At 38.9% G+C, this 25,979-nt stretch overlaps 1 protein-coding gene across 2 annotated transcripts in view; it reads right to left on the bottom strand.

Annotated features, from left to right (window-relative positions):
- Positions 1–1,086: 1,086 nt before the first annotated feature.
- SLC38A9 (solute carrier family 38 member 9) overlaps positions 1,087–25,979 on the bottom strand; it is a 44,030-nt gene continuing 19,137 nt past the window's right edge. For both annotated transcript variants that reach the window (XM_059492928.1, XM_059492929.1), the window contains 6 exons: positions 23,427–23,534; positions 21,219–21,325; positions 14,967–15,080; positions 12,953–13,101; positions 4,715–4,804; positions 1,087–2,856 (listed from right to left, as the gene is read on the bottom strand). In XM_059492928.1, coding sequence (XP_059348911.1) covers positions 2,691–2,856; positions 4,715–4,804; positions 12,953–13,101; positions 14,967–15,080; positions 21,219–21,325; positions 23,427–23,534 — 734 coding nt within the window. In that variant the 3' untranslated portion in view covers positions 1,087–2,690. The remainder of the gene's footprint in view (positions 2,857–4,714; positions 4,805–12,952; positions 13,102–14,966; positions 15,081–21,218; positions 21,326–23,426; positions 23,535–25,979) is intronic.

Below are 25,979 nucleotides of genomic sequence, written 5' to 3'. Positions count from 1 at the left end.
AAGTGCAAAGACATAATTCAGTATTTCCAGCAGAAATTATTTTTCTTCTGTGAGAAGGTAATAAATTACATCTCACAACACATGACTGGATCAATGTATTGCATTCTTTGCTTTGCTAAACTACATGATGATATCCTGGAACACAAAATCTAAGGAAGTGAAATCAGCTGGCCATCACTGCAGATGAAGTGTGTATTTGTAAACAACTACATTTTGTACTTGCACAAAAAAAGACACTGCAATCTACTTCTGGTGTTTTAGGGCATTTATGTTTCCATTAAATGTTAAGATATTATTTAACTCAGGATGCTGACAAGGAAGAGAATCCCTGAAAATGCCAATCTACTTACACACTCCTGACTTTCCTCTCATGCTTGTGAAAATCTCAACTGCATGTAGTAAAGTTAAAAAACACTTTCTTATAAGAAAGTGTGCTTATGGAAATGACAGTGTAATGAAATATTTGCTATCACTCTAATTTTTACCAGTTTGTAATTCAAATAAAAAGGTTTTTACAGGCTTGTATAAATAAACAGTGCAGCAACACAGAGCTCAAAGTGTCTTCTATAAATGTTCTGAATAATTTCCTTCTAAATTTTAACTCAGTCATTGTACATTGCATAACTGAAAAAAAGAGATGCAATGAGGACACTTCACCAAGAATTCTGTCTTTCTTAGGAATTTCTGTTGACTACTAGATCCTAACAGAATTTAATTCTACTAAAATCAATGGGTATTTTACTATCAGCTTCAATGACAAGGATATAAAAAAGGAATCATATTCAAATAGAACATGGAAGGCTATAATAAAATTTAATTAGCTGCACCCATCAGGGCTTGTACTAAATTAAGCACTGAACCTATAATAAATAAGCACAAGAGCCTAATGTGAATAAGCCAACAATAATAGGAAATCTGTATCTTTTGTTCTTTCCTTTTGATTTTGAAGTACTTCTCTTGTAAGAGTCTACACAGGACAAAAGGAAAATTACCAGGATGGGGCAGATAGTTCTCTCTAAAACACAACAGATGATGGATGTATTCTCCAATTCTGATTTAAAGGCACAGAAAAATTCACAACAAAAGAACAACCGGAAATAATCACTGTATTCTGCAATAGTATTCCAAACCCATATAATCTCGTATTTCATACAAATCAAAGGATAGTTAGGAAAGTGAGTGTCCTTTACACAGTTTGAGGAGCCCAAATAAAACAAATAGATTTACATTATCACTAAAAAAATTCACATAATTTTCCAGAGAAGTATGGTAATAACCTAGGTTATGTTTTTCACTGTCTTTCTGATGAAAATATGAACTCTTCCACTGCAATGTAATTATCTTTCCCAACTCCTACTTCACAAATATTGCACCACTCCAACCTTTTTCTTCTTTTACTTACTTTGGAATTCAGTATTGCTCAGAGTTCTCTTTCAATTATTCTACATTTGTTGATTATTTTAATGCACTGAAAATCTGCACAAAGAGGAGTTTCTACTCTCTCTCCAACCACAAAAATTACATTCCACTAGTGTCTGGCAACTTAATTACTGTGTGTTTTGGATTAAAACACAGAGTTACAGCAGGTAGATGAAGGAAGGCGTCTATGTACTTATGCATGTACACCCTCTTAATTTGTAAACAAGAATTTAAAAAAACCCAAACAACTCCATAACAAAATCTTCCCAGATTCTCCCAGCTTCTGTTAAAAATTATTTAAAACTTAAATTCTTTCCCTTCATCCATGATTCTGAAGACTGCTGGCTTTGTCTCTCTGCTTACATCCAAAATGTGTAGTAGTAGTGGGAGACCACCAGAGGAAGACCCTGCAAGGGCAGGCCTGTGATGAACAAATGCTGTGTACACCATACATCCATAAAAACCACATGCAACTCCTGACAAGACAACTGCACAGTACATAATAGCCCAGTAACAGAGTTGAACTGAGGTCAAGCCTGGAATTACTGATTTTAATTGTCTTCTTCTAATTTTTTTTATCCTCCTGGCTTTTTTGTATTGTAAGATCACAAGTAAGTTGTGTACATATTGGTTCTGAATAAAACACTGAAACATGAGTTTATTGTTTCTCGTTGTTGGAATTTCCTAGAGGAAAAATATTGCCAAAACAATTTAATAGCGTATTCAAAATTAAGAGTGCATTTTGACCCAAGTGACTATAAATTAACCTAAAAAAAAGAAGAAAGACAATAAATTCTTCATTTTCCAAAAAAATCAGGAAAATAACTGCAACAAAAGAGCATTTCAAAGAGTCAGTGAACAATACTGAGAAAGCATGTCTGCTAATCAAGGTAAGGACAGTTCATTTGGAGGAAAGATTTCCACAGCTTGAGGCTGGAAGCTTTGTGTTTGGAGAAATGTGCTGTAAAATATTAAAATATTTGAATGTCGTTAATTTTTGATTCACCTTCAACAAAACCAGGAGAATTGTATCACTCAAATGTGAACCATTTCACTTCTCATAAGATTTCATGTGATTTCAGTGAAGCAAGACATGTTTCCTGTAAAACACTTGAATGATGTGTTTTGAATTTGTTTCAAAGGTGAAGCTTTTCCCAAGATCCCCACATTGAGGACGGTCCTCATGTGTTGCTCAGCCTCACAGTGTTGCTCAAGGCTGTTGCCAAATATCACAGTACCAATTGTGACAACCACGGGAGAAAGGGGAGTTTTCACAATAGGAATTGTGCAATCAGATTAGCCAGTCCAAGGAGGATTATAGAGATGTGAATAATCAGTGCGGGCCACGTCAGCTGCCCAGCACGGTGCAGGGAGATCATGTAAATGAGTGATGGATATACGAACACAAAGGCCAGACCACATGTTGCTCCAGAGTATCTGAGGAAAGAGGGGATGAAAAAAGAAAAAAAAGAATGAATGCTTTGCCTTTATTCTTATTATTGTTGTCATTTCCCCCCGCCAAACAAATGAACAATCTGGATGAATACTGACTATCTGCAATTGCTAACAGAAACACCAATTTCTGTTCCTTACTGACTTCTACCTCCTTCACTAGCACTTAATTACCACCCTCTGTGTTGTCCAGCCCCCTGCTTGCTTGTACCTGCACTCTGACATGGCTCTGTCCTTTCAGTCACACCCTGTGATGCTGTTGGGGACTAAATCCCTTACTTAAGACTTTATGTTTCTACTTTCTTTGGGGAAATTTGTCAACATGCAACAGAAAGAGTCTGGACAGCGCATCCTCTGTTACACATCCTTTACTGTCAGAACTGCAAACCTCCTTGCAGCCCACCATCTGAGAACACATATTAAAGCATTTAAATATAGAAATGTTCCTGAATCTGCAATTCTTATTTTAATTTATTTAATGAGCTTCTAGCAAATCATTCTTCAGACCTAAAAGGAACAACATGCCCTTCGGGTTACATGATCAACCACAGCAAGGGAAACATTTAACTACTCTTTTTCTAACCCATCCCTTGCTTACAAAAATGTTCTCATTATTTTCACCTACTAAGCAGCCAAATGTTATTAAGTAACAACATATTTTGTTTCATATATTTGAACACTCATTTCCAAGGAATGATCAGTCTAACTAGCAAGCATGCATGTTAGACTGTAAAAGGACAATTTATCTGCTGGAAATCCACTGTTCAACGTGTTTCGTTACTATGCACATTATAGACAAATCAGGTAAGCACCAGTTTGCAAACAGAGATATGTATTGCACAATGTTTAACCAAATTAGGCATCAGGAAGAAATTCTCTCCTGGCAGGGTGCTGAGACATTGGAATAGGTTGCCTAGGAAAGCTGTGGATGTCATGTCCCTGGAAATGTTCAAGGCTGGGTAGGACGGGACTCTGAGCAACCTGGTCTAGCAGCAGGTGTTCCTTGCCCATGGCAAGAGGTTGGAACCAGATGAGGTTCAAGGTCTCTTTCAACCTTACAGTCCATTCTAGCATTCTAAGAGTCTATGATGACAATTTACTTGACCATCTCTATTACTGGAATACAAAAAAAATTTACTACAAGAAGAGACAGAAGAAAAAGAGGAAATGGGAAAAACCCTCAAAGATCAGCCACTGAGCAAAAGAAAGTTATTTTGCTACTTTGGTCAGACCCAAACCTGTCATTCTGGTTTTATAATTACAGATTTCGGTATTTTTAAACACCTCCTTCTCCTGGTTGCTTTAGGAAAGATGCAAACCAAGAATAAATGACAATGCATATAAATATGTTGACGTCAAACATAGCAAAGTATGACTTCCTTATTATTTCCTCTAATATTTTCTAATTATAGAAATCCTACCTTTTCATCAACATAGTAAATTTAAGATATCATTTAGAGACACGTTGATGCCACTTGCTTTCTTGGATTTTTATTATGGACCTTCAACCCATGTTCCAATGGTCTTAATACAAAACAGAAACTTGAGAGAAGAACACAGTAACAAAGCAACTCATCTTCTGGCACCATACTCTCTTATGAGTACAGTTACAAGGTCCTAAAGTACACCTCCAATAAAACTCAACCACCTCAGACACAGAGGCAGAATAACAGATGTCAGAACTTTGCCAGCTGATTGTTTACACATCAAATAGTTATTTGCAACTTAAGAAGGCACAAGCTTCACAAAATATAAAGGTACAATTATTAGTGCTCTTTTTCAACATCAAGACACAAACATAGTAACACCACAGGGAAGCTCACTGCAAACAAACAACACTCACCTTATGATACCTCCTATATTTGGATAAAATCTTGCCATTGCTACTCCAGCTCCTACAATGGCTAGGTTCAGGATAAGCACATGGAAAAGGCTACAGGAAAGTGAGGAAAGAGTGTTAACATCTGTTATATTTATTACAAAATACCACCACTGTCCTTCATTTACTCTAATATTTAACTGGTACACAAATGGTGTTTTCATTTGCATGACTCACTCTATTAAAGCTAATTAATTTCACAGCAAACATGTCATCTACTGAATAGTCAGAATGCCAATTTCTAAATATCTAGTATTTTGACTCAAGGTTTTCTTAAGGACTAAGAATGTGCAATTTGGCAATTCTTACGAAAAACATGGTACTCAGCACTCAAGTATTTCAGATGGACATTCAAATACCAAAGAAACAATACTGTATAACTTAATTCCCACAAGAAAGAATTAGCTTGTTCGCAGAACGATCTGAATTGCTCAAAGTCAACTACGGGAAACCAGAAGGAAGGCAAAGATGCATCAAGTGGAAAACATTACAAACACTATTAAAATTTGAACTCTACTGCATTTTGATAGAGGACAAACATTTAAAATGCTAGATGTCTTATAGTATATGAACTGTAATGAACTTCCTTGCTCCTACCCAATTTATGCTGAATTTTTTTGCTGAATTTGTTTTTACAAAAAATTTCCCGTTGCTTTCCTTTTGCATTAAGAATGAGAAAAAACGGAGATTTTTTATTCTGCAAAAACAGGTTTTAATGCATCAGACAAATTCAGTGCCGAGCACTGTGCAGCACAGAGCTAAGACTCAGGAAAGTATCACTTTTCCTTTTGAGAATATGAAATGTTGGCATATTTTAGCATAAGGTAAAGTCAGGAAATAGAATAAAAACCTGTGATATTTTGGTCACACAGCTGTTTCTATGAAGGGAAAAAAGAATTTTCACAGAGGAAACATGCATACACTTACAGGTTTGTTTATTCTTCTGGAGAATATGATTTCCTAAAATATACAAAACCTGTAAGTCAAGGCCAATTTTTTCTTCACTGTAGAAAGTATGTGTATTATGGAGGATCTAACTAACAAACTTTTAAAAAGTGACAGCTTCCATGGCTATGGCTGAAAGGCTGCCTGCCAGTTTCCAACTTAGGAAGAAAGATTAAAGACATAGAACAGTCTCATTAAAGTTCAGGGAAATGAAGGTAATTAAAATACAAAGGAATAATTTAAGCTACGGACTTTTTTTAACCTTCAATCTTTTAACATTTATTTTAAAAAGACAAAAAAAATTCTTCAATTTTGTACATGACATTTTAACAGTGGTGCAAGAAGTGTACATTAGAGATGAACAACTGCAGTGAGACTACAGCAGCCATTTAAGTTTTTTCTGGATATAAATCTGGTAAGACCTCATGAACAAAAAATAAAATCCCAAGAATCAGACTTCTTAGGGACCAAATGTGTACACCTTCTCTAATACTGCTAAGGAAAGCCAGTTAACTGACCTGTCCACAAAAAAGTGTCTGCCATTAAAAACTACCTCCTCTCTCCCTAGACGTGGCAGATCACAGACCTTACTATCACACAACTGAAGCAGAAAGTTTATGGACACATAAAATAACAGTACTTCTTCCATTCTCTTTTTGCTAAGATTGTTTTTTTTTTAGCAAGAGGGACTAAAACCAGGGCAGGCTGGCTAATTCAAAAATGTTCTGCAAATTTGTGCCAGTTCAGAGTATTTTAGCAGAAAACCTGAAAAATCTCTGAAGTATTTTATTCTGGCATGCTTTGAAGATGTGATTTTGTTGTTCAAAGCTGTTGTTTTAAAAAATTACTTCTAGATTCTTTTAAATTTTGAAAGCAAATAGGAGTGTCTGTATCTTTGGTGTGAAATGAAACATTTTTCAATTTCTTGATCTGGGAAAGGATTATTAGGTTGAGGGGGAGACAATGTCTTCTGGCTCATTTGAAAACTATGGTCCTCAAATGCTCAAGTCTCCAAAGCAATTCAGTACTTGTGGAGTAGTGCTTTGCAGTTTTCTCTGTCAAGATTAATCAGATTCCTCAAGAACAATACCAAAATCAGAAGGTCTGAAAAGGCTTTGCACCTATCTGTTTCAATGTGAAAGATTACATTGCACTTCTCCCCTGGAACATCCTTGCTCCTTTCTTTATCTTTTTAAACAGCCTGAGTTGTAACCATGACAGTGGACAACTGGTATTTAACCAGCAAATCCTTTCTTTTACCTAGGCAGATAGTCACAGCTCAGCTCAGCTCATCTCCAGGGTGGGGAAAAAGTCGTGATCTTTTTGGAGAGAAAGGCATTACCATTTACCAAAAAAACCCCTACTCTTCTGAATTAAGTAAAATCTGGTACCTAGGGCTATAAGTAGCTACATTATTTGAGGCAGTACATTTCTTAGGACTCTAGAGCTCCATGCAGGTGTGTTCCAGACAGGACAAGTATTTCTTATAGCCTGTGACATTTCAATAAGTTCTGAATTGTTCAGGTTTAGCCTGACACTGGCTTACAGTAAAGTTAATGCTCACAACACACTGCAAAAAGACAGCCAGGAAACAGCATTTGGAGGCAGGGGAAAGAACCACACCATTGTTTATTACAATTATATGATGAAAAGTATTTAGAGGACATTAGAGATTAGAAAACATTCGGCCTGTTTGCGCTTAATCACCCTGGTCACATACAGTTGTTTTCTAAATGGTGTAACTTTCGTCATCATGGTCAATGGCAGCAGAGTCGGGTGGCCCATGCCAGGGCTGGACTGTCTGCCTGGGCAGCCTGGTTAGGGCTACTGCTCTGAGGCACAGGTTGGGTTGCCTGAAAGAGGCTGTAATTCACAAAGAAAGCACACCCATGGCAAGTCTTCTGTCCTCAGTCTCCATACTCTCAGCTGGGCAGTTGAAGATTCTAGCTCTTTTCTACAAAGGGAATCACTGCTCACCTGCAAAAATCCTGCAATCCCACAAAAATGGTAACGGAAAGGAGAAGGGAAAAAGATTAGAAGAAAACGCAAGCTATCTCCTAAGTATTGCTTTTTTCTCTGCTGGCAAGGTTAACCTTTCAGATTGACAGAGGGGAGAAACAACCTTGTATGCCAGAAGATTATTAAAGGGCTTGCTCCATCAAGTTCTCTCCCACTGAAGTCACTGAACAGCAGTGACCATATATATCTAATTAACTTTGGCATCCTCACAGTAAGAATCATGTCAAAAACAGTGAAACCAAACCCTAGCACAGGGGAAATTTAAAGACAGAAACTGATTTTAAATCCCTTCAAGTTTTAAGTTCTCTCAGAGGTTCGAGACTCAGCATGGAGTCACAGGATGAACACACACAATAAGGGAAATTGGAAAGCAAGGAAAGAAGAAAATCAGGATCACCCAAGTAAGAATATTTGAGAGGCTTCTGTATCTAAAAATGCATTTTCTTCCTGGAAATCTCACTCAAGTGACATTGGTCAAAAGACAATGAATCACAACCTTTAAGAGAAGCTAGGCAGAAGTCAGATGAAGAGCAGACAAGCAAACATGCATGCAAACAGAAGAAATGTATTTCACTGCATCAGAAGACATACGTTTATGGGAGAACTGGCAGGTCTGCTGGGCTACCATGGAGTAAAGGGATGACAATCATTGAAGAAAGCTAAGTGATTTTTGTCTATCAGCTTATTTAACCTCTCAGAACAGGAAAGATGTTAAAAAGTTTTAAAAAATCATCTGATGAATGTTTAAAGCAGTTTATGCACACCATATAATTAATCAAGGGAATCTCTGTCACAAATATTACTGTAAGAAAGAGCCAGTAACAATAATAAAAAATTGGCTTTCTGTACATATAAGAAGATCCAGAGTCAAGCAAGAAACAGCAGATAAAGCACATGCATCTGGCCCTAAATCAGCTGTTAAATGACGACATTACAAACATATCTCATTTTAGAAAAGAAAGCAATTACCCAATACACAGAATTTTGGCCTTCCTTAACAACACCAGGGAGAGCAAAGAGAATGAACAGTTCCTTGGGTTTTGTCCCAGTACATCACTTTGCCTGTTGTAATCCGTTTACCAGCATACATTTTGCAAAATAAAAGAAGGAATTAGGATGTCTTCTCTCATTTCTAAATCTTTTGTAGGAAGTAGAGAAAGGCTGAAGGATTTGTGGATTGAGTGCACCCTCAGCATCAAGTTGTGTATGGTGCAGTGGACATTCTGGAGGGAAGGGATGCCATCCACAGGGACCTGGACAGGGCTTGAGAGGTGGGACCCTGCAAACCTCAGGGAGCTCAGCAAGGCCAAGGGCAAGGTCCTGCACCTGCATTGGGCAATCCCAGGCACACCCACAGGCTGGGCAGAGAAGTGATGGAGAGCAGCCCTGAGGGGAGGGACTTGGGGGTGGTGGCTGATGAAAAACTCACCATGAGCCAGCAGTGAGTGCTCCCAGCCCAGAAAGCCACGGGAATCCTGGGCTGCATCCAAAGCACCATTGGCCAGCAGATGAGAGAGGAGTTCTACCCTTCTGCTCTGCTCTGCTGAGACCCCACCTGCAGCACTGCATCCAGCTCTGGGGTTCCCAGCACGATGACAAGGAGTTGTTAGAACAAGTCCAGAGGAGGGCCAGGAGGTCGGTGAGGGCTGGAGCACCCCTGCTATGAGGATGGGCTGAGCAAGCTGGGGCTGTTCAGCCTGGGGAGGAGAGGATTGTGTGGGGACCTCAGAGACACCTTCCAGTACCTGAAAGGGCCTACAGGGAAGCTGGAGAGGGATTCTCTGACAGGAACTGGAGTGACAGGGCAAGGAGGAATGGGTACACTCTGAAAGAGGGAGATTTAGGTTAAATACATGGAAGAAATTCTACTGCAAGGGTGAGGTTTCCCAGGAAAGCTATGGATGGCCCACCTCTGGAAGTGTTCAAGGCCAGTTTGGATGGGGGTCTGAGCAACGTGGTCTAGTCAAAGCTGTCCCTGCTCATAGCAGTGGGGCTGAACAAATGAACTTCAAGGTCCTTTCCAATCCAAACTACTCTATGATTCTCTGTGATGATGCCTGTAAGAAGACTGCTGTGTCTAGCACATCTACACGTGTCTTTGAGTTTAAGATAGGCAGACAAGTCACTGATACAGGTACATAAGAGCAACGAGAATCCTCTTTCTTAGAATCAAGGATGCTTTTGCTCTCCTCCTGACTGTTGGAAGACAAGACTCCCATTTCCTTTCAGATAAACCATCTCCCACTGTTCAGCTTATGTCTATTGGGAAACCTGGAGGAAAAAAAGTTACATGTTGTCTGTTTAAGCACTTATGTTTGGAGAGGCTGAGCTGCTTCATCACTCAAGACTATAGGTTAGTAGGATATACTACAGGTACACACCAAAGAGCTGTTAACAGAAAAACAGCACTACAGAATAAAAAGCATGACACAAAAGAGATGAAAATCAAGTCTTCAGACAATAAAAGCTCGTTTGAAGATGAGTATGCAGTTTCTCATAATCATCCAGTTATAATCCATGGTTTTCCAGAAAAAAATAGGATATTAAACATGATGCTACTTTTGGTAGAATTTGCCTTTCATTAGATAAAAAAATCTAGACAATAAATTCCAAACCAGGAAACTAGTATCTTGGTGCTTTATTATAATCAGTTTCAGATAAAGAAAAAGGGGTAAAACCCAGAGAATGAAATTGATCTGAGCAATACAATCACACCCAGGAAATAAAAACTATCTGGCAGCCCTGTAAATATGTGTGAGATCAAGCTATTTGCTTTAAGTTGCATCCGTACAGACTTCTATGCACTCCATTTATTAACTTAATGGGTATCTGTTAACTCCACCCACAGCAGCAGCAGGAACCCACACCTGAAAATAACTGCTGGTGTGAAGAAGCCTGGCTTTTAAAATCAGTGAGCTTCCATGTAAAGCAACCAAGAGCTTAAAACTGAAGACGGGAAAATTTCTAATGGAGACTTTGACCGAAGCAGAAGGTGTTTCTGTTACGGGGTTCTGACTTTGTTGTCTGACTTTTTTGGCAGGAAAATTATAGTCAGAAGGCAAATTTACAACATTTCTCTCACCTGCAAAGAAAACTTAACATAAGAAAGATGCATGCATGAAAAGATATGTGATTTAGCACATAGAATCACAGAGTTAAATGAGGCTAGCTTGCCAACAGAGATCCTGCTCTTTGCCTTCTTTTTCATCCTTTGGGCTCACTACTCACACAAAAATTTTCTCCAGGCATATGACCCAGGGTATTCTCCTCCATATATTCACCTCATACAGAAAAATCAAAGAGGCAAAGCACGAATTTGTACAGATCAATCTTCTTATTGCCCAAGAGCTGTTAGCCCTGATTAATGAGGATTTTGAGAAAAGATTCCAACTATATTCAACTATTAGTAGGGTGCTCATTTTCCTACACAGAAAGCTACAGAAATTAATATTTCCAAGTAGGTTGTTCAGAGTGAATCAATAGGCTCTCCAGTAAGATATCAGTCTATGTCAATAAAAGCAAAAGCTTCATATTTGTAAAACATATCCCTACAAAATCAGCTCTGGAGAAAACCGAAAATACAGAAGTTTTTCCTAGAGAGGTCATAAAGTGCTACTAAAGGAGATTTGTCATCTTAGGTGACTGGTGAGAACCAGTCATGAAGACATATTCAACAACCAGGCAGTAAATCTATACTATTCTCCCACAGACATGTTCTGTGCTTGCTACCAGCCTCCAGCAAGTCTCCACTGCATAGAAAAATACAAGGCCTGACCTTGTAAATGCACAGAAGCCAGAGCCTGAATGTTAATTTAGTGATTTCTGTGCTGTGTTTGAGACACCTGGGATGCCAGAGAGCGAGAGAGCCCATCAGCCAGAATATGGTACCTTATAGGTTGGAGAGACTTATATGGCTTCCTAGAAACCATTTTTAACTTCTCAGAAGCTTTAAATACTTTACTACAAGGAGTCTTAAAACAAAGTAAATTTAAAAATGAGTGAAGCTACCCACAGGACATCCTGGATACAAGAATCATCTGCATCATCAAATCTGTCATACCACGAAGGCTTAAAACAGCAAGCTGGAATTAACCTGAGAAGAGACTGGCACAAAGCCGTAGGTTCTAGGAGAGCCCGTGAGGTAAATGAAAACCATTCTGGTCACAGAGTAACTAGAGGGAGGAGATAGGAAAAGGCATATCCACATAATATAGAGGACAAGATTATTTCCCAGTGGCTGTGAAATCCATCTTTAGCACTTAAATAAATGGCCTTGTTTCCAACAGTAACTTGCAGCAGTTCCTAAAAATCCCAATGTTGAACTGCATACAATTCTGAGTCAAAAAAAGCAGGCATTTATTTCACTGCCTAATTTTAGGCATTCAGTTTCTAGAACCTATTTCAGGACTCAGAAGAAACCTGAAACTTGGAACAACATCTCTGCAGACCTAAACTGTTGATGCCACAGAGGAAATACACATTCCTTTCTGAGATTTTTTTTTCCCTTTCCTCCATCAACAGTAATTCACAATACAAAATAAGAAACTTGGAGATTAATGGCAACTTCTCAGCTGTGACAAATTCAGTACTCCAGTACTCCAAATATAAATGTCCTAGGTTTTATTTAAGAAACCAAACTAAAACTGAAATCTGCATCAGCTCTTCCCTGGAATACAGACACTGTACAAATGCAAGGGTGTGGCTCATCTCTGAAATTAGCATGTGAAAAGCTATTTTTATAAGCATAGCAGCAGCCCAGATAGCACAAGTAACAACTCACCCAGCTATTAGCTCTGTTTAAAAACAGATGGATGATTACTAATCAGGCATGATCAAAACAAAGATGGCATGCTGAAAGGTTAGTATTTGGAGTATATATTTTTCACAGCTTAAGGATTGCTAGATTAAATGCTCCTAGACTAAACATTTTTTTTCCCTGTACAACTTTTGTCATATAATTGCATAACCCAAAGGGAGTGTGTTGACAAAATTACTATTTATTGATAAAAGGAAGAGCTAAACTGAAAGAACCCCTCTCCCCCATTCTGCTCTGGCAAACTGTAACAGTCCTGATCTGCAGGTGTGCCCATTCACCCTGACTCTACAAACTCTGTGAAACTAGCTTATGAAATGAACCTAATGTACAAAGAAAATTCCCAAAATCTAGCCAAATTTCTGACAACAGAAAGCCAGTTAAGCAGAGTGTGCCAAACTATTGTCAAGAAACAAACTCCTTACCTTGGGTAAGCACTTCCAAAAAACTGTCTTAACAGCTGGACTCGTGCCAGATAGCCCAACAGTGGGTATACAGTCATCATTTGGAACAGCAGGAATATTCTTGCAACAAACGACATGATGTCATCACTGGGAAAGTTATCTAGAAAATTCTAAACATATAAGTAATGTTACATATCAATGGTGGCTTGTTTACATATATCTGCTGGGTTTTAATATCTATGTGCCAGAAACAATGGGACAAAACCCAAACAACTACAATTGCTAAATGAACTCCATAACATGAAAAACCCTCTCCCTCTTTTACAACTGCCTTGCCACATAATAACAACCAATTTTTGAATGTTACTAAGCTGATGTCAGTGTTAATGCTAGTATTACATAATGAATTGCTTTCTGATCTTTTGAACATCCTCAAACAATCCAGGCTGTGGAAAGGCCACCTGACCTTTTAAGCAGATGGATTCATATGCTCCTTTTATCTATCATACCATAACTACTTATTAAAAACAGTTACTTTGTGAGTAAAACTGCATTACATACAAATGAGTAAGGGATCATACACTACTAGTGGGAACATTTGAAAAAGTACTGTAAGACTTAAACATCATAGAAATATACAAACAGCTTCATAAGTACCTGAGAGAGCTAAGAAAATAAATGGGAAGGAAATCACTCATTACATGTTATTTAAATGTGGATTTCATCCTGTGAAATTATTTCAGGTGGTTAAAAAAATAATTTGTTTAACAGTGATACCAGTTCTAACTAATCCACAGTCAGAGGAAGCCTTTAAATGCCACCTTATTGCTAAATATTATGCCAGAGCTATAGAACACCTGGCATAACATGGATCCCCCACTGATAACTGCTATATCTGAAGCAATTTAGGGCGTGGAAATCAGCTTTGCCTAGAAGCAGATAAAGAGTTTTTGGCCTTTGTAGAGTATTTCATGTGGTGCTGTTATCAGAAGAACTCTGCTGGCAAGGCTCACCAGTGTCAGACTCCAGAGGTCAGACTTCAAACGTAATTGCAAGGAGGACTCCTGTCTAAACAAACTTGCTTTCACATTTTATTTCTTCTGGAATCCCAAAGAGTCACTGCACACACTTCTCAGGATTAAAGAAGCTAAAGAAATGAAAAGCTCAATTGTTCACTTTTTCATTTTGGTCCTTCATCACTTTCACAGAGTATTTATTATATGTTTGTTTTTCACCGAAATATTGGGAACCATTTGTGAATATAAATGAGATAACACAAGCATTACTCATCTGTTCGTGGTAGTGCCCACAAGGTGTCCCACCAACTGACCACAGTCAAGCACAGATGCTCCTGCCAGGGTGAATCATGAAGCAAGAAGCAGTAGCTGGGTTTTTTTTATTGCGTATTTATTAAAAGGTTAATGGACAAGTAGGGTATCTTGGCATGTATTAGGAAGAGCACTGCCAGCAGGTCGAGGTGGGTGATCCTGCCCCTCTGCTCAGCCCTGGTGAGGCACATCTTGAGTGCTGTCTCCAGTTCTGGGCTTCTCAGTGCAACAGACACGGAGCTCCTGGAGTGGAGCCTCCAGCTCAGGGCTACAAAGATGATCAAGGGACTGGAGCATCTCTCTTACAAGGAAAGGATGAGGGAGCTGGGCCTATTCCTGTTGCACCTCATCAATGTACACAGGCATCTGAAAGGAGGGTGCCAAGAGGACGGATCTGGCTCTTCTTGGTGGTGCCAAGCAATAGGACAAGAGGCAATGGGCAGAAACTGATGCACAGGAAGTTCCAACTGAAGATGAGGAAGAACTTCTTCACAGTGTGACTGACTGTGCATTAGAACAGACTGCCCACAGAGGTTCTGGAGTCTCCCTCACTGAAGATATTCCAGAACCATCTGGATGCAATCCTGTGCCATATCCTCTGGGATAGCCCTGCTTGAGTATGGAGGTTGGACCACATTACCCACTTCGGTCCCCAAAAAAACCATCTTGTGATTCCTTGAAATATATAATACAGTAAAATATCTCACCTGTTCAATACATTCTTTGGATAATGGTGGAGAAGGAAAAGATGCAAAAATTATCACTCCAACATACAGGTATGTCAGTCCAACCAGGAAGTATGCAATAGAGAGGTCTCTCACCTGAGGAAAAACAAGATTTTATTTTGGCCAGCACTTACATACAAAACCTCATAATAAGATTTCTATTTCATGTATTACTGTTACTTTTATATGCATTACTTTCTTCTGTTTACTACTATCACTTGTACATTTTTATTTTTACTTCCTACTACTTGGATGGAGACTTCAGACCTGGTTCTAATCAGATAAGAAAGCTTCAATACCCAAAGTGGACCTAGACATGTATTGTTGATCTCTCAACATACAAAAAAGGCACCATGAATGAGATATGCCAATAGATGTAGCGTGTTATTCCTGATGCATAAGTATACACTAGTTATTAAAACAAACAAGAAATCCCTTCTACTTTCTTACATTCAACTATTCCTAATAAGACCCTTGGGACACTGACACACAGAAAGCCTAGAAAGCCCTATGTTAAATTTCTTATCCTGAATAAAATCTTGCGGTCAAAGACATCAGTCTACCCAACTGCAGATGTAATACAAAGGAATTTAATCAGAGGTTTTAAGGAAAGAGTGTTGAAGCTAGGGTCCTAAATCCATATTTAACTACACTACATACACTTAAGTATGGATTTAAACACAAACTTCAAAGTTCAGTTCTGAAAATTCTGGCTATCTTTTTAAGGTATATAATATATACAAGTGTTTTCCACTGCACAAAAATAACCACAAGTTTATTACAGGAAAATGACTGGCAAAACTAATTAAGTACTTTATGAAACTAGAGAATTCACATATACATCAGACTGATCTCACAGCAATGTACTTGTTGAGTTATTCTTCTACATAAATTACTTCCTTTGGAAATAAAGAGGGAGACCATTTGTTTCTAGTTATTAGCTAACTAAATCCTGTGTAAGCTTTGTTACAGTACAAAACACTCACTACCTTACAGAAAACCATTTGTTCAGCTGCTGCTAATCATCAGCTTCTTAAAGGATTACTAGTAATGTTTCAATACATGACCCTATTTTCCCAAGACTGAGAAGCAAGTCTTACTAGCCCAGGCATAGCACCAAATTATTAGGATTATACTGGTTTCCAGACCAGAGTGATAATTATCACCTTCAGCCAGTTCACTGAACATGAGCAAAGCTTCCTCACATCTGTGCATGGGAATGTTTCCCATAGTGCTTCTTCACACTATCTTATTGACAGAAAAACATATCCTACACCATTCCAGGCTCTGCCAAGAGCAAGGCAATCCCTGAGGAAATGATAAAATACTAGATTATGAGTTGTGAGAGAAATTCAAATAGAAGCCAGTTTTTTGTGAAAGACGTGGAATCTCCTATTCATTTTGCATGTTTTTGGGGTAGAAGATTGCTGTCTCATGAGGAATATTATTTGCCTTTTAGAGGCTGATGGGAAAAAGGAATCAGCATGATTTGAACATGTTCCAGGGTCATGTTCCAGCCTTCAAGCTCCCAGCAGCTGCACACTTCTAGCTGCAAACTCTTCCTTCTGCTGACCACTTAAATGCACACGGAAGATGATTGCCTAGACTTCACTCTCCTCATACTGGCCATTGAGTAAGGACTATCAACTTTCATCAGAAGTCGAGCAGTAGCCTTTTCTTTAAATTATATGCAGAATTTCTTCTTGTGACATGAGAAGCTGTACAGATTTTTACATATCATCTACACCTTCAAAAGCACTAGTGCCCACCCACTATAAGAACTAATTTTAAGAATATTAAATATGAGCATCCATATTTCTTGCAAGTATTTATCAGTAACTTCCATTAATTGTAGGACTCAAGAGACAGAGTAACGCAGTTTTGCAAAGAGATGCAGACTCTCATCTCTTGAGGACAGGACTTGGACAATTTTTCAAAACACATCCAGTGTGTTCTGCACATCTTAATGCACATCATCTGCCAAAATCTGCTTTAAGTCCGGTATTTTCGGTGTAGTCCTGGCACATAAAAACAGTATAGTAACTCACAGTTGTTATTTGTATTCTGCCTACACATAAGTTCTAGAACCAACTGTAAAACTATTTTTGCTGTGACGGGTGCATGCAGTTGCAAGGGCAAGAAATGTGAAATAAAATTCTTACTGCTTCCTTTAGACATGAAAAATGGTAGATAGGTGGTGTGCTATTACCTCTAACAGGTACTTGCACCAGTACTAACCAGTTCATGTTTCCAGAGTTCTTAAGGGTGGTATGCTTTAATCTGCACTGAAACTAAGTGCTGAGATAATTTTGATAATTTATTTTCATAGCGTGTAACACAACAGACTATTTTCTCCAGGTGTTGTCACCATAGAAAGAGTACCCAGATTTTGATCTGAATAGCTATTAAACAAAAAATAGACAACTTGAAAACCTGAATTTATTTTTTTCTCGAACATCCATCAGCTCCCTTCCAAATACATGCTTGTGTGTGTCAGATGGTTACCTCTGTACAACAACATGAGTTTACATAACAGGAACATCTTTTGATTAATGTTCATTATTCCTCAAGAGACCTGGGTTCACTCCCTTAAGATGTTGACAGTACTGTTTAGACAGCATAATTCCAGAAAAAAAAAATCAAAGGACACATGGGGAGAGATAAAAGGACTATTTTAAGTAAGAGCAATAACTACACTTTTTTGTTTTAAATTTGATACTTGAGGCATTTACATTCACACAAAAGCAGACATTGCTGTGGTGAATGCTGCCTAAGCATAAGAATACAGCAATTATTACAGCCACAGCTTAAGAATCAAACTTGTAGAAAAAACAATGTTGGAAGCAGGAAGTATTTGTAGAATCACAGTGGGAGTCTCCAAGTAAGTATCTAAGGCAACATGCTGGTCACAGTTCATAAGGATCATAGCCTGATACCTGCCAAATCCTTCTCAAATACACCTGAAGTAACAGGCAGATTTTCAGACAGAGCTTGGAGAGCAAACTCACTGCAGTTACTTCTGACAGGGAGCTCTCCTGGTCAGATCCACAGAACAAAGAAGTGGTTAGAAGTGCTGCTGGAAGAAGAGAAAATTGGCTGATCAAGGCCGGCAGCAGCAGTAGAACAAAGGAAGAAATCAGCCTCCTAACAAAAGGATGACTGTGGAGCTAACAAAGACAGCCCTGAAAGCACAAGACATTGTATCACATCCACAGACCAGTCAGTATTCAGGTGCTGGCCAGACTTGCAGCAAAGGATTTGACATGGCACAGAGGAGGCTCTGTGGCTCAACGGACATTGCTTACATGGTGCTGCCACATGGTACTTCCAGGCCTTGATTTGCCTGCTGAATGCCATGGAAAAAACAGCTCACTTCCTTCCTCAGTACCAGTGAAAGCTACTTTGTGGAGTTGCTTCTTGGATGGAGAAGCCAGTATCAGTGCTTAGTAATGATTACCACATTTGAAATACCTTTCGATCATCCCATTTCAGATTAGTACCTTCTCAAGAGAGATGCTGACTCCCTAATATCTCAACAGGACTTTGATCTAGATCATAAAAATGACTCCACCTGCTCGTGCATCAAGGACAAGTTGTAACATTTAACTGGGTGACAAAAATAAGTACTTCACCAGGATGGATGATGCTGTGCATAATTTTGGCAGGAAACAGAAACCAATGGTATGGCACCATCAAGGGAAGCTCAGTCTGTTTACAGGGAATAAAGTGTTTCAATACTGCAGAAAGTAAGTACCATTTACAGCTCCATGCCTTCTGCAGTTAATACCTAGAGAAAAAACATCTCCCCATTCACAGCCTTTCTCCCAGGTATATCCACAAACAACTGTCGGGAGACAGCACTAGTTTATTTATGCCTGTAGATCATGGTGGGCTTGTGTAGCATCCATAGTGTTGCTCAGGGAAACTAATCACAAACACTAATCAGGAAAAAACCAACCAACCAAAACCCACACCTACCCTCCTTTCTGTGGCTGGGTTACATTTCCTATGCAAATTGTTTTTGAACCATTTGACTGACACTGTACAAAGACTTATGCTGATAAATACAAGGAGGCAGCAGCAGTGGGAGATGAGACCAGAAAGGTAAATTCTGAACTGCAGACTAAAAACCTGCTCACAGGGCTATGCTGCTGACATGTGGCTTACTCTGGTGCACTGCTCTTCTCTTCTAACACCCACACCACTGTACAGGAATAGCGGCCAGAGCACTCCTCCCCCATGTATTTTAGCTTTGGGCTGTGATGCACGCCTGTGACCAGAATGGAAGCTGCTATTGTTTTGAATTTCTGACTCCATAAGAGGAATGTTATTGTTTATCTTACTCTTCTCCAGCTCCCCAGAGAGTTGTTCTATGACCTCTACTTTCAGTAAGTTTTGCTCAAGACAAAAGCAGTGCTTTTCCAGCTTGCCAAGTTCTGTGCCTTTTGACAGAACACTGAGGGAAGTGCCATCCTAACAGGTCCATCAATAAAACAGTGAAGTTTTTATCCATGGAGTTATGTCAGTATCACCCTATCAGATATTGAGAGAAGAAAGCATCTTGTAAATATATTGGAAAACCCCCCCATGACTTATGACAGAGGGCAAGACCCCTATATATATGGAAATCTCCCACTTACTCCAGCCGCTTAGTGACATAATCACAAAACAGCTCTTCAAGAGCACAGGTACTTCATTAACATTTGCAAAGCATTTTTGAGACCTAGGTGAAAGGCTCCTGTACAGCTACAAAGAGGAAAAGCAATCTCCAGCCAAATAAAACTACTACAAGAATTACAGAGATTTGTTTTCCTTCTAGAAATCTTTCCTGCCATACTTCAAAGCTGTCCTTTCTAAGAAATTTGAACATTCTTCTGCAATGCAGAGTTTTGTCAAGGGCTTAAAAAAGCTGATTCAAATGCAGGCAGCAGTTTCTTCCACCTTCACACAGGAAAAGCAAGCTAAAGAACACTCCAGGTGCTGCTCTTTGCATCTGATTGCTTGCTCCGATGTAAACAGAGGGGGAAAATACACAGGAAAACCTTGAAGATGGAATGAGGGTATTAGCATATAGACCTGATTGCTGGAGATCTACCCTTTAGAATTTGAAAGCCACAGTTAAAGAGAAATCTTGCCCTTCTCCACATCATAAGATTTTCTTAAGGAAATCAAGAAAAAGCTTATTTAGCTTTCTTTGTCCAGACCTCCAGCTGAGAAGCCCTAAGCCCCCAGAAACCTTCCTGGAGGAGAATGCATGACTCCTTTGCAGATACATAATTCACAAGCTGGTCTTGATTCACAGGTAAAAGGAAGTAACTATGCAGACTTTTAAAGCCTAAGAGGTCATCTCATTGCATTGGTACATAATCTGTACTTCACTGTCAAATAATCAAATCTGATCTATTTTATCTGATGTGCTGTATAGGCATCTGGCTGTTAGTGGTGCTGATTCAGTAGCAGGGATAAGAGGTTCCAGAGGTTCCTTACAACCTCAAGCATTCTGGGATTCTGTGATTTCATTAGTTTTTCATACAGCTAGTATTTAAAAATCTTTTTATGTTATTGCAGGTACCTTTACAGCTAACATTTTAATGAAGTTGGACAAGAATCCTTGGAAGTAGGGAGGAAAAAATAAAATAATAAAAATAATGAAAGTAAAAGTTACTCTCAGACTCTGTGTATTGTATTTACTCCATTTGGTATTTTAAAATTGGAAGATATTAACAAAGAATGCAGTTCCATCTGGAGAAGCAGCGCTTAGCTTTTTCAAGGGTAAAGCACCAGTCCAAAGACTATGTATCACAAAGCCTCCTGATCCAGGCTTCAACTTGCAGGATTTCCTAAATTGTGCCAAGTTTCTTTATGGACTTTGACTAGAATTGTGAGACAAAGTTTTGAAGTATTACCTAGACCTCAAAACTACTGTTGAGGATTCTGCTAACATCAGTCATGTACCAAATATTTTCCACCATTTTTCATTCTAAAATTGGTCAGTTTTCATTAAGACCTACAACATAGTCAAGTCATCTGCCTCTTGTGTGCAATTTGGCCATTTAATACCAGCTTGTAAATTTGGGGTATTCCTCAGAGCTTTTATGTAATTTGTAATTTTTCTGTTACTCCCTCATAGCAAGGAAAAGAATGTGTAACTTTTTTCTTATCAAATCACAAGAAAAAAATTACTATTATCTGGCAATCTAGAATAAATAAGCACAGTCTTGTGAAGTTACTTACGTTGTTTTCTTGATTCCTGTTATTCTGAAGAAGTGTGATGACACAATTGTGGATGAAGAAGGCAAGTGTTAGAACCCCTGTGAGCTGAGGGAACAGAATTCGAAACTCTAAACAAAGAAAAAAAAAGTGTTTTTAAATTACTTCTTTGAAACAAACAATGACAAAATGCAGATGACATACAGTGCTCTGGAGGGTACTGACAAACGCATGAACCTCCACCTTGAAATGGGACAATCTATCTCATATCTGACCATAGCCAATGCAGATACTTAATCAGGAAGTGCAAGATACATGAAGACAATAGTTACTATAGAATATACTTTCCAGCAGGGCTTCTCTGATAGACTCCAACCATCAGTGATTACTAGGTTAATTTAAGATTGGTACATACGAGGTTTTCTGCTCCTCAACAGTTTAACTGGAAATCATTTGTGAAATTGGAATTGACAGCAGTGAGGCTGTATACCTACGGGTTCCTGAAGAGGGAGATGGAGGGAAGGAATCATTTACCCTGTGAACACTTCTAGTTATTAAGAAGTCTCTTATGCTACCAGAAGAAAAATTACATCTGTAGATACTTAAGAGGTTCTGCTTACAAGACAGGGCATAAAGAAAGGCAGAGCAATTTCTTATCATGCTTCACAGCATGTATGAAAAGCATTTCCTTCTTTTGGGAATAGCATTTTTCTGCTTGTTTTAATACTCAAAAGATGTTCACAAGATGGTGGTTCTCCAAGTGCTGCAAATGGTCTAGGAATTCACCAATGCATAACATCATTAGAGCACCATCTTAATTAGTATTACCTAAGAATGTACGTTCTCTTTAAAGTGCTAACAGCATTTAGAGAACCCTAAGATAGTCAGCTTCTGAAAAAGCATCCAGAAGTATAGCACAACACTCTTCAGAGGTTCACAAACCCTTACAGAACAAACCACAGAGAGCTCCATGCAAACATATTTAAAACAGACTTCTGTAAAGTGCTATGAAGTTAGGAAAGTAAACACACTCCAGGCAACTAATGAAGGGCTTATCCAAACTGAAAGAATAAGCTTTCCCTAGAGTTGGTTTCACTGTACCTTCAATATCTAATTAGCATGATGTGCTACTGACAGAATTGAGAGTGCAAGCGACTTCTGGCCTTGACTTCTAGGCTCGTTTTCCATGCACTACTTCAATCTCAATAATAAAAAGCAAACTGACAGTTTCAGAATCTCATGGAAGCTGTATTTGTATGCATTAGTTACCTGCCTTTTCTATCTCCTAGCAGTAGGAGTTTTTACCAAATTAATCAAACTACTGGGTGCTCTGTTTCTCAATGGCCTGCAGCACGTGTGTCACTACAACCCATTCTTCTCATTTGTTTCTAAGATCAGAAGAAGGGACACTATTCTAATGTTCAGGACACAGCTCCCTACAGCTAACTGGTCCTAAAATTTTGCTTATTGTAAAGGATGGGGAAAAGCCAACTAGGACCTAACCTTTGTTCTTTTAATCCAGGTTTCTTAAAAAAGAAACTTGATCTCTTTAGGCTAGCTGTTCAAGCAATACTAAATGCCTCTTGTTTATGACTATGGCATCTCACAGAGGAATTTATAACAGTAATTTGAAAAGAACAAATAGGCATCAAACAACCTTCAATAAAAACAAAAACATACTGATAGGTACTGATGGGATAAAACCAGCTAATGGGTGTTTGAAAGAGAAGAACTACTAAGATTATGACCAAAAACTTGAGATAAACTGGGAAGCACGGGAAAACTGTACTTGCAAATTATGATGAATGAGCTATTTCACTTAAGCAAGACAGTGTGTGGAGAACTTAAATCACCCTTAACAGTCAGTCTGTCTACAGTTTGTAATTTCTAATTGCTACTGAAATAGGCATGATCTGAAACACGTACAACTAGAACTTAAAGTAACATAGGTGAAACAGGTCTAAGGTAAGCTCTCTGGTATAGGATATATGTTGAAGATTCCTCTGATAGGGGCTCCTTCTCTTCTTTACTGCTAATACTGCCTGTTAACTAAGGAACATCACTGGGAAAGGGATTCCTTGCCACTTGGTCTGGAGGGATCTTTCCTCTAGTTGCCACATCAGACAGCATTTCCTCTATTTATGTCTCAGATTGTTAAAAGGTAAATGAGAGAAAAAAAAAATCCTAAACTCACCAAATATATACTTCACCACTGCATTTTAACTATCTTACCTGGTACAAAAAATTCATTCTCTGTAAACCAGTTGAATTCTAAGTGCATTCCCAGATGAGCAGCCTTTATTGTAACCAGAAAAACTAAGTAGACAACTGAAACTGTACCTGGAAAAAACAAGAGCCAAACAAATACCATGATATAGTACAAAGTATTTATGCAGGGTTTAATTTCTCCTCCATCCATCTAGTTACTAGTAGTCAAACAGTTATGGTTAGTATTCATTCCTAACAGAAGACTAGGTCTAAACTTCTTCTTCACTTGTCTTATAGGTCAGAGAGAAAAAAAGATGCACATGCACACAATGTAAACTTCCAGCAAGTTTAAATAACTTTCCGGCACTGGTGACAGCAGAGGAAGTACCCTGCCATCCCTGCTGCTGGGCACGTAGGTCTTTAGGCACAAACAGACCAATTCCAGCTTCCACTGCCAGGATTTCAATCTAAGTGGAGACTGATCATAGCACTCCAGCTATTACAATGTCCATCTAGTCACTGACTTTTGGAACCAAACAGCTCAATGGAAATTACTGCACTTATGAACTTTACATTGGGAACTAGAAGCTGATAATGACACCTCAATGCTACTGATTAAAACATTATGTTAAATGTAACTTTGGATAATCTTTATTATAATACTGGATCTGAATTCCATCTCATTGGTTAGGAGGCATCCAGCAGGCACCTGTACAGCTTAACAACTACAAATGAGATCACAGATGGGTATAATGCCTTGCTGTGTATACCTGCAGAATGGAGGGTATATGGTCTTGTTTCAGACCATTTGAAAGAGACAAGAGCAGAACAGGAACTACCTAAAAATTGAAGAAAACTGAACAACAATAATTAAGGCTACTGCAATGAACCTCATGGCCAATAATGCTGCTAGTTAGCAGAGAACAGGCTCTAAGTAAGTGAAGACAAAACCCCAGCATTTTAACCCATCAAGGTTCAAAAATAAACAGAAGGAATTATGATTTGATAGATAATCTCAAGAAATTAGGAAAATAAAATGTTCTGTATGTGAAGATCAGCTAAAAGACTCTTAGTTTCCTAAGAACCTCTGTTTCCACAGGTATCAAAATAATTAAAACTCTACTGAGATAAATTTCATCATCTCAAAATTGTCTTCCATTTTTTATTGTCTTATAAACGTCAAGGTTTACAAAAATTAAGGCAATTTTGAACACCTTCTCAATTACATAATAATCTATTGAGTAATGTGTAATTAATATTCTGGGTTTAAAATTTTTTTCTACATAAAACCCACACCTTTTGTACAGAGGCAGTATCAAGTACCCAAATTCCCGCATGGTATTTTCATTTAGTGGTTTCAGCAAGAGCAGATCCAAGCTCTGATAAAGTGTAACTATGGAACAGACGTACAAACTAGACCTTCAAATCCCTGTCCTCTACCACCTTTACAAAGCATATCCAACTTTTTCAACCTCTGATCCACATCCAGTTTTCTCTTTCTCTTCATTGTGGGCTTCAGCGCTACTCCTCAGACATCTTCTACTCCCTGAACTGTGACCAGCCCCACCCATCATGCATATGCTTTAGTCACTTTACCAGCCCCACCACCTTGGCATTCTACCTCAAGACATGTAAGCAGGAAGTCACAATTGTTTCCTATGCAGCACAGAAGAATCCACAATATTGGAAGTTGGGACAAAGAACAGAAGCAGATCATACTGACTGACTGATGTTGTAATTAATTAGTCACCTGATTGGCAGAAAATTACTTCAGATCAGAAGCAACTGCTGGTTTGAAATGTTTACCAGAGGAGGAAGAGTATACCCGACTACACCAAGGTAATATGTATCAAATGCTGCACAGTAGTATGTATAGAACCATTTGGGAAAATCTGTTGTAGATGTAAGGGAATTTGTTTCACAGTATTATCAAGCAAGAAAAAGGAAGAAAAGGAAGAAAAGGAAAGGAAGAAAAACGAACTCCCTATTACCCGTAAGATTCAAGCACAGCAGCAGACAAAGCCCTTGGGGTTAATAAACCAATCAACAACCCACTCTGGGTTGGGCTGCCACCAAAATACTGGAACAGTGGCTGGAAAGCTGCCTAATAGAAAAGGATCTGGAGACAGAAGCTGAACACGGGCTGGCAATGTGCTGACAGGTGGCCAAAAAGGCCAATGGCATCCTGGCCTGGATCAGCAATGCTGTGGCCAGCAGGGCCAGGGCAGGGATTGTCCCCCTGTGCTGAGCACTGATGAGGCTGCCCCTGTGACATGAATACTGCCAGTTTTGGGCCCCTCATGACAAGAGGATGTTTTGATGCTGGAAGTGTCTAGGGAAAGGAAATTAAGCTAATGAAGGGTGAGGAGCACAAGTGCTGTGAGGAGCAGCTGAGGGAGCCAGGGGTGTTTGTCCTGGAGAAAAGGAGGCTCAGGGGGGACCTTATCACTCTCTACAACTGCCTGAACAACTGGCTGTGGCTAGGAAAGGCCTGGTCTCTTCTCCCAGGCAACCAGTGACAGGATGAGAGGACATAGCTTCAAGCTGTGCCAGGGAATGTTCAGATTTGGAAAATGT

Source organism: Ammospiza nelsoni, chromosome Z, assembly GCF_027579445.1.
Source record: "Ammospiza nelsoni isolate bAmmNel1 chromosome Z, bAmmNel1.pri, whole genome shotgun sequence".
Lineage (NCBI taxonomy): Eukaryota > Metazoa > Chordata > Aves > Passeriformes > Passerellidae > Ammospiza > Ammospiza nelsoni.
Note: the sequence above shows the minus strand (reverse complement) of the source record. Positions and strands in the feature narration are given on the sequence as shown.